Source organism: Ursus americanus, chromosome 14, assembly GCF_024610735.1.
Source record: "Ursus americanus isolate L20-20 chromosome 14, mUrsAme1.1.p, whole genome shotgun sequence".
NCBI classification, from domain to species: domain Eukaryota; kingdom Metazoa; phylum Chordata; class Mammalia; order Carnivora; family Ursidae; genus Ursus; species Ursus americanus.
Window position 1 is genome coordinate 49673224 of NC_142140.1, and position 10159 is coordinate 49683382.

Here is a 10159-nt window from a genome sequence, read left to right on the forward strand (position 1 = left end):
CATTCATTAAAAAAATGAAATCATGCCATTTGCAACAATATGAATGGAGCTATGTGTTATGCTAAGTGAAAGAAGTCAGTCAGAGAAAGACAAATACCATACAATTTCAGACATATGTGGAATTTAAGAAACAAAACAAATAAGCAAGGGGGTAAAAAAAGAGAGAAAGAGAGACAAACAAGAAACAGACTCTTAATTACAGAGAACAAACTGCTGGTTACCAGAAGAGACATGGTGGAGGGATGGGTGAAATAGGTGATGGGGATGAAGAAGAGCACTTGTGATGAGCACCGGGTGTTGTATGGAGTGTTCAATCATTATATTATCCACCCGAAACAAATATTACACTGTAGGTAAATTATTTGGAATTTAAATAAAAATTTTAAAATGAAAAATTATCATGTTATTTCTTTCCTCATAGTTTCCACAACCACATGGAAACAGAGAATGATACACAAATTTCAGAGTTTCTTCTTCTGGGATTTTCAGAGGACCCAGAACTGCAGCCCCTCATATTTGGGCTTTTCCTCTCCATGTACCTGATCACTGTGTGTGGAAACCTGCTCGTCATCCTGGCCATCAGCTCTGACTCCCACCTCCACACCCCCATGTACTTCTTCCTTGCCAACCTGTCCTTCTCTGACATCTGTTTCACCTCCACCACCGTCCCCAAGATGCTGTGGAACATCCAGACTCAGAGCAAAGTCATAACCTATGCAGGCTGCATCACACAGATATACTTTTACCTACTCTTTGCAGGCTGGGATGACTTTCTCCTGACTGTGATGGCCTATGACCGCTTGGTGGCCATCTGTCACCCCCTGCACTACACAGTCATCATGAACCCCTGGCTCTGTGGACTGCTGGTTCTGATGTCCTGCATCTTCAGTGCTCTTAATTCCTTATTACAGAGCTTAATGCTGTTGCGGCTGTCCTTCTGTACAGGCATGGAAATCCCCCATTTTTTCTGTGACCTCAATCAGGTAGTCGAGCATGCCTGTTCCGACACCTTTGTTAATAACATTGTGATGTATTTTGCAGCTGTGCTATTGGGTGGTGTTCCCCTGGCTGGGATATTTTACTCTTATTCTAAGATAGTTTCCTCCATATGTGGGATCTCATCAGCTCAGGGCAAGTGTAAAGCATTTTCCACCTGTGCATCTCACCTCTCAGTTGTCTCCTTATTTTATTGTATGGGCCTAGGAGTGTACCTTAGCTCTGCTGCTCCCCAGAGCTCCCACGCAAGTGCAGTGGCCTCGGTGATGTACACGGTGGTCACGCCCATGCTGAACCCCTTCATCTACAGCCTGAGGAACAGAGACATAAAGGAGGCTCTGAAAAGAATCCTTGGGGTTCCAGTGATGTAAGGGCCATTTGTCCTGGGGCTGAAGAAGTGCCCATGATTGCAGGGCTCACAGCCTCAGAGCCAGGAATTGCTATTCTTTGATCAGGGAGTAGAGTTGCTCCTTCTATATGTTTTCTGGAATTTCCATTTGTTTGAATTCAACTTCTCCATACATTTAAGTAACTCACTTTATTAAGCTTCTGCTCTGATACACAGTTTCCCTTTTGTCCATTTTCATACATTCCTAACTTTTTCCCCAACCTTGGATCTCAAATGCCTGGAAATTCCTATATCTCACATGGGACATGTTGGATTTCTTAACAATAATTTCATTTCAAATGACTTATACCATGTCACGTAAACTTTCTCTAGATTTCCCAAGAATAATCATGAGCTGTATTCTTCATATGGAAGAAGGTACGCGTGGCCACTAAGCCCTTCACATGACTTTACTGTAGAGGGAAATACAAAACCCCAGTTTTCCCCTTGAGTCTTCATTCTTTCTGCATCACTACCTTCCCTCCTCTTCCTGAGAATGTGGACTCCAACACTGTTCCCTTTAAGTGTCAGGCTCCTGACAGGGATGTTCAGACTAGGAAAGCCTGGGCACCCCCTGCACCCTGTGCTTGTGGACATTCCCACAGATGCTTCCCTGACCAGAGCCTCTGCTGTAGCTGCACCACCCCTTGGGTTCTTACTGTGACTGCAAGACAGGCCTCAGCAGCACCCATCAGAGACTCTAACAAAACCAGGTTTATTCCTCACAGGTCCTGGGGGGCTCAGGGGATGCCCAAAGGCCATTCAAGACAGTCTCAAAGGGGAAGAGAGAGAGTTTGAGAAGAGAGAGAGTGCCATTGAGGAATCAACCTTTATTAGGGTCCATGGCCAGAGTGGTTAGGGGTATGTGGTTCGCACTATATTGGAGATTTTTATATGATTAGAATGTGGGTGTTGAAGGGGAAATCAGGGTCTCTTGTGTGTCAATATCAAGGTTACCCAGGACCTTCTGAAAAGGTACTTCATGGCTGGGGCAGCCTGAAGTCTTCTCTGGTAATTGTCTACACTTGACAGTGTGTTAACTCACCATGGCTGCCTTTGAAGTGGATGCCTCAGAAATCAAAAGCTTCATGTCAGGCACTTACAGTCTCTTTAACAAATGGGGTAGGTGAAACTGGACAGCCACATGCAGGAGAATGAAACTGGACCACTTTCTTACACCATACACAAAAATAAACTCAAAATGGATGAAAGACCTAAAGTTGAGACAGGAATCCATCAAAGTCATAGAGAAGAACACAGGCAGAAACCTCTTTGACCTCAGCCAGAGCAACTTCTTGCTAGACATGTCTCCAAAGGCAAGGGAAATAAAAGCGAAACAAAAGAAAAACTCCATCAAGATAAAAAGCTTTTGCACAGCAAAGGAAACAGTCAACAAAACTAAAAGGCAATTTACAGAATGGGAGAAGATATTTGCAAATGTTTTATCAGATAAAGGGCTACTATCCAAGATCTATGAAGAACTTATCAAACTCAACACTCAAAAAACAAAAATCCAGTCAAGAAATGGGCAGAAGTTATAAGTTGGCTAATTGAACATAATAAAATAAGATTAAATTAAATTTAAAAATAAAATAAAAAATAAAAATAAATTTTAAAAAAGAATTAAGCAGAAGACATGAACAGACATTTCTTCAAAGAAGACATACAAATGGCCAACAACACATGAAAAAATTACTCAACATCTCTTGCCATCAGGGAAATACAAATCAAAATCACAATGAGATACCACCTCACACCAGTCAGAATAACTAAAATGATCAAGTCAGGAAACAACAAATGTTGGCGAGGATGCAGAGAAAGGGGAACCCTCTTACACTGTTGGTGGGAGTGCAAGCTCTTACAGCCACTTTAGAAAACAGTATGGAGGTTCCTCAAGAAGTTAAAAATAGAGCTACCCTATGACCCAGCAAAGGCACTACTGGGTATTTACCCCAAAGATACAAATGCAGTGATCCAAAGGGCCAGCTGCACCCCAATGTTTGTAGCAGCAACGTCCACAATAGCCAAACTGTGAGAGGGCCCAGAGGTCCATTAATAGATGAATGGATAAAGAAGTTGTGAGATACACACACACACACACACACACACACACACACACACACACACACACAGTGGAATATTACTCAGCCATCAAATAGAATGAAATCTTGCCATTTCCAATGACATGGATGGAACTAGAGGGCATTATGCTAAGCAAAATAAGTCAGTCAGAGAAAGACCAATACCATGTGATTTCACTCCTATGTGAAATTTAAGAAACAAAGCGTGTGAACATGGGGGAAGGGAAGGAAAAATAAAATAAGATGAAAACAGAAATGGAGGAAATCTGTAAGAGTCACTGAACTCTAGGAAACACTGAGGGTTGCTGGAGCGGAGGCGGGTGGGGGGTGGAGTAACTGGGTGATGGGCATTAAGGAGAGTAATTGATGTAATGAGCACTGGATGTAACATGCTATTGATGAATCACTAAATTCTACCCCTGAAACTTTTAAAACAGTACATCTTACCTAAATTGAATTTAAATAAAGAATTTTTAAAAAATAATTGAATCTTGTAAGAAAAGAATGAAATGCAAGAAAATTAATTTTTTAACTCCTAGAAACATTCCAGTGTAGTGGCTGTGTCGTGTGTGTGTGTGTGTGTGTGTGTGTGTTATATTTTTTCTTTCAAATAAGCACACTTCCAGCATGTGTATACACATAGACAATTTATGATTCCATCCTTTATGTTAAAAGGAAACTTGAGGAAGAGTTGGAAGAGATAGGACTGAAAACAATGAATGGCTGAATCAACATGAAATAAAAGAATGCAGAAATATAGACACCAAATTGTAAATTACAGAGAGTGACCTTAATTTCGATCATGAGTTCTTTCCTATGTCGCTGTCTTAAAAGCCTCAGAGTCAGACCGCACTCACATTTACAGCTCGAGGGATTCACTGAACCCGCTGATTGGGCAGAAGATCTGCAAATCTATTTAATTTACTTTCTGCTTCATGTGGGTTTTTAAGACATGCCTGCTTTCATTTTTTTTTTACCTTTTTACTTATTTATTTATTTTTCTTTCAAGATTTTGTTTAAATTCAAGTTAGTTCAGGGGCGCCTGGGTGGCACAGTCGTTAAGCGTCTGCCTTCAGCTCAGGGCGTGACCCCAGCGTTCTGGGATCGAGCCCCACATCAGGCTTCTCTGCTAGGAGCCTGCTTCTTCCTCTCCCACTCCCGCTGCCTGTGTTCCCTCTCTTGCTGGCTGTCCCTCTGTCAAATAAATAAATAAAATCTTAAAAAAAAATTCAAGTTAGTTCAAGTATAGTGTAATATTAGTGTCAGAGGTAGAATTTAGTGACTCATCACTTCAATACACCACCCAGTACTGGCTCATCACAACATGTGCCCTCCTTACGAACTATCACCCAGTTACCTAATCCCCCATCCACTTCCCTCCATCACCCCTCAGTTTGTTTCCTGTAGTCAAGAGTCTCTGACAGTTTGCTTCCCTGTTTTTATCTCATTTTATTTTTCCTTCCCTTCCCTTATGTTCATCTGTTCTTTTTCTTAAATTCCACATATTAGTGAAATCATATGGTATTTGCAACCACATAGATGAAACTAGAGTGTATTATACTTAATGTGGGTTCTTTAAATATAAATTACCTTTACCCAAGGGAGGCTGATGAATGAATTGGAAGACTTAAACTCAGTTCCCTCAAATAATTTTGTGACTATGTTCATATGAGATTCCTCCTGCTACTGTAAAGTATCCCCACACTACTTGCTTAAAACAAACACATATGTGTTTTTATAGTTCTGGAGGCAGAAGCTTGGAAGGTGTCTCATCACGCTAACAGCAAGGAGTCTGCAGGGTTGAGTTCCTTCTAGAAGCTCAAGGGAGAATGTGTTTCCTTTCTAATTCCAGTCTCTCTTGCTGGCCACTTGCATTCCTGGGTTCATGGCCCTTCCTCCACCTTCAGACCCAGCAAGGTAGCATTTTCAATCTCCCTCTACCACCAAGTCTTTTGTCTCCCTCGTCAATATTCCAGCGACCCATTGCGATTACCTTCCTCCCACCCAGACAATCATATCTAATCTTCTTATCTCAGTGGCAGCTGATTAGCAACCCTGTTCAAACCTGCTGCCTTAACCCTTCTTTGCTATAACAAATCACACGTTAACCGAACTAGGGATTAGAAGGTGGGAGAGCCCATGTTTGGTAGGGTCTTCTTCAACTTACTACTCCAAAGTCTTTTTCGTAAGTGTATTATTTTGGTCACTTATGAAAGCAAGAAACACAGACTTTACACAGCCTCAAGAATGAGTGAGTACACTCTTCTTCCAAAATTTCATGCAATGACAACATTTGGTGCAGAAGATTTAAAACTCCCTACACCATCACTAACACAGGATCACAGCCTTGCTAATCAAGGAGTGGTCCACACAGCAGGACCTGCACATCAATGTCTCCCAGGGTCTTGCTAGAAATGCAGAGTCTCTGGGCCTCCCAGGCCCTGTGATAAGATTCTACATTTGTAGTGGGATCTGTGTGGATTCACAGGCACATTGATGCTGGTCTAGGTAGGTTCCTCACCTTTTATGGTTGACATTTGTGGCAGGATAATAATATTTTACGGTGCTTCCTTTTTTTCTTAACTTTTTAGGGATATTTTTCTTTTTGTTTTCATTTTTCTTGTTTTTTTTTCTTTACTTTTATTGTGTTATATTAGTCACCATGCAGTATTTCATTAGTTTTTGATGTAGTGTTCCATGATTCATTGCTTGCGTATCACACCCAGTGCTCCATGCAATATGTGCCCTCCTTAATACCCATCACCAGGCTACCCATCCCCCCAAACCCCTCCCCTCTCCAAACCCTCAGTTTGTTTCCCAGAGTCCATAGTCTGTCATGGTTTGTCTCCCCCTCTGATTTCCTCCCTTCCTTCTCCTAATGTCCTCCACGCTATTCCTTTGGATTGTAGGTGTTCAGTGCATCTGTTCAGACATCATCAGTCCTAACCTGAGGCAAAGTCATTTCTGGTTGAGAAGCACTGCCCCAGGGCTTGAGAACTAGAAGCATCCTGACAGAATGGCACTCAAGACCCACGACATACTCGGATATTAAATTAGATCACTAGGCAATGCCAAGCACTATTTCTACAACATAGATTGGAGTTCATAAATGTACTTCCTTGGGGATAAGATGCTTCTAAATATTGGGGCGCCTGGGTGGCACAGCGGTTAAGCGTCTGCCTTCGGCTCAGGGCGTGATCCCGGCATTCTGGGATCGAGCCCCACATCAGGCTCCTCCGCTGGGAGCCTGCTTCTTCCTCTCCCACTCCCCCTGCTTGTGTTCCCTCTCTCGCTGGCTGTCTCTATCTCTGTCGAATAAATAAATAAAATCTTTAAAAAAAAAGATGCTTCTAAATATTAAATCAATGAATCCCTATGAGATGTGAAGATCATAAGATCAAAATACATCTGTTATAATAAACAACCATTTTATAATAAGATCCTAAATCACAGCTCTTAACTTGTATAAAGTAAAGATTCCCAGGTGTAACAGCAAATGTGTCTGAAAGCCAATGTGTGTAGTGGCCAAGGCTTATTATCAGGAGAACCTTCTTCTCTGCCTTATTGAAAAGAAGAATAGACTCTGTTTGGAGACAGCAGGGTTGGGCCCCCACCACATGCCAATGCTTTGAAGATAAAGAGACCTAATCCAACGGGGTTCCCAGGACACAGACTTGAAGAAAACTGTAAGTCAGAGCCTAGGTAAGGTGCTAGGAGACTCACACACCAGGAAGGTGGCAAGGTCATGGAAAAAGAGTAAAAGAAACAAACAGAAGAACTTGACGTCTAACCTAGTCTTGTGGGAACCAAGACTCATTAGGGAAACATCCTTTCTGCCCAGAGGACTTCTCCAGTTGGGAATCATGTGCTTAGAGTTTGGAGTCACAAGACGGAAATGTGTCTAATGAGCAGAGACAGGGGCTGTAAATACCTCCTCATCCCCAGTCCATTATCCGGTGAAGCCTTGGATGGGAAGGGCCATGCTTCTTGTCTGTTTGTTCCGAGTCCTAATTCTGGCTGGGGGCCAATGCCTCACTCCATCCTGCTGTCTTGGCTGAGGACAGAGGTTTAGGCCCTATCACCTGCTGTCCAGGGAGGAATTCAGACTTCCACAGGACACCTTCCTGTCACACACTCCAGCCAGGTGAGTCCAACACCCCAGTAGACCATGGATGACAGGGTCAGAGAGAATGGAAGCCGAGAACTTACACCCATCATCACCTGAGAGTCAAATCAACTTAGCTCAAAGTGAGTGATCACCATTTTTCTTTGCTTGATTAAATAATTAATGTACTTATTAGTGCAAATATCAATTTCACAAAGTGACTGCTACTCACACTTTTGAAGGTCTTTCATATTTTTTATTATTAAACTGCTATTATAGCAATGCTAGAAAAAGTATTTTGAGATGGTTACACTCAATGTGTGATTCTAATTGGGTGTGATTTTGTCCCCTGGGGGATCATTGTTCACTGTCTGGAGCCAGCTTTGTCTGTCACAGTGGAAAGGGGTGCCTGGAGCACAGGAATGTCTAAACACCCTACAATGCACAGGACATCCCGACCCCAGGGCAGGCTCTGGCCAGAATGTCCATGGTGCAGAGGCAGGGAAGCTCTGAGTTAAAGAATGTCAGTATTTGGAACACAGCTGCCTTCAGGCTCTGCCTTCAATCTTTTAACACTTTTCTGCCAGCAAATTCAGAGTAAACCCTTGGCTACCAGTTTAAAAGTTCCATCCACAACGTAACAGCTCTGTCAGTTTTTTTCCCCAGGCTGCTGGTGATAGAGATGTTTCTTGTTGTTTTCTTAAACTCAGTTTCAGCACACATCATATATTTGATGACAATTCTGTTTGGACTTTATTATTATATGCCCATATATTACTCCCCTCCACTTTTTTTTTTTTTTTGGCAGTTACCATGATTTCAAAAGATTTCCTGAGATCATTTCTTCTCCGTTGACTTTTGGTACATACTTTGACCAAAAAATATTAAATTTTATCTAAATATGCTTATCCTTCGAGCAACTGGGTGGCTCAGTCAGTTAGGCGTCTGCCTTCAGGTCAGGTCATGATCTTGGAGTCTTGGGAGCTAGCCCCACCTCAGGGTCCCTGCTCAGCAGGAGGTCTGCTTCTTCCTCTGCCTCTGCTCCTTCCCCCTGCTTGTGCTTTTGCTCCCTCTCAAATAAATAAATCTTAAAAGAGAAAAAGAAGAAAGAAAGAAAGAAAGAAAGAAAGAAAGAAAGAAAGAAAGAAAGAAAGAAAGAAAGAAAGAAAGAAAGAAAGAAGGAAGGAAGGAAGGAAGGAAGGAAGGAAGGAAGGAAGGAAGGAAGGAAGGAAGGAAGGAAGAAAGAAAGAAAGAAAGAAAGAAAGAAAGAAAGAAAGAAAGAAAGAAAGAAAGAAAGAAAGAAAGAAAGAAACCAGAGTTTCTTGCTGTATTTCAATGATGTTTCCCACTTGTAAATTTTATATGTACTTTTCCTGACAGTCTATATATGGTGACACTTATACTGGGTTCATAATCCACCCCCCGAATTTCATGACATGTCTGGCAGAGGGGATCAATTTCATATTCTTCCAAATAGATGTCCCTCTATACCAGCATTTATTTAGCAATTCAACCTTTTCCAACAAAATTGAAATACAACCTTGCCACGTGGTAAATATCTTCCTACATGGAGACCCCATTCCTGACTCATTTAACAAAAAAAACTGAGCATCTGCCACAGGCCAGAACATTCAAGGAACATTACATTTTGTATTCTTTCATGTCTAGGCCTTGCCCGATTTAATTCTTAATCACTAATTAGTTCTATTTATTGCTATCACTAATTACTGCTATTTTATATCTATTTCGGTTCATTTTGATTTTTCATAGAATCTGGCTTACAACAGTTGTTTCAAAACTACCCATTCTAAGATGGTTTTGTGATCCCTTCATTCTTTTCAACTATAACTTTTCATATTCTTACATCTTCTTATATTAAACATATAATCAGATAACTTCGTGAAAAAACAAAAATGAACACAGAAGGTGAATTCCCTGCTCTTTTGGGTGTTGCATTGCCTCAGTGAGGACAGAGCACAATGAAATACATGTGCGTAATCATATGGCATCATCATACGAAGCAAGGTATTCAGTATAACAATAGAATTGTCATGGTGTTGGCAGGATTTATAGGGCATGGTCTGGGGACACCTTTGCACATTGGATGAAATCCAGAATGAGGATTACAGTGTGCCCATTGAGTTTGTCAAAAAGAGATCAATACCCAAAGCCCAAGAATATCAATGCTAAGATGTCACAGAAGAGAAGGAAGAAAGGGGCTAACCTCATGCCCTATCAGACCGCATAGAAATGAATCAGTCAAATAATGATACAAGAGGGACAGGAAAAACAAGCCTTCTATGCTTGATGTAAAAATGCCCACCTTTTCCTGTGTTGTGTATACTTCCTTTTGTCAAGTGTTGGTTTATCCGTTTGCTCATTTGTCTTGGATGTATAATAGAAATATGCATATGTTAATATCTGCATATATTTATATTTTTATCAATGTAGTTTTGTGTGAATGCACCATAAAGATATCCCTAAATGTCTTTTGAACAAGTTGATTCTGTTCTCTTGTTTTTGCTGGGCATCGGGGGCTATAATCAGGGATGGAAAGCTGCCAGAACCCAGACGGCTTATTCTTCCTCA

General features: G+C 41.4%; 1 protein-coding gene across 1 annotated transcript; it reads left to right on the forward strand.

Moving 5' to 3' along the window:
• The first annotated feature begins 434 nt into the window (after positions 1-434).
• LOC123792288 (olfactory receptor-like protein OLF4) lies at positions 435-1367 on the forward strand. The gene has a single exon (XM_045797459.1). The coding sequence runs from the start codon at positions 435-437 to the stop codon at positions 1365-1367; it is 933 nt and encodes a 310-aa protein (XP_045653415.1).
• Positions 1368-10159: the final 8792 nt, after the last annotated feature.

Bases quoted from the DNA above. Each gene is read 5' to 3' on its own strand.
- LOC123792288 (XM_045797459.1), top strand. From the start codon at position 435: ATGGAAACAGAGAATGATACACAAATTTCAGAGTTTCTTCTTCTGGGA.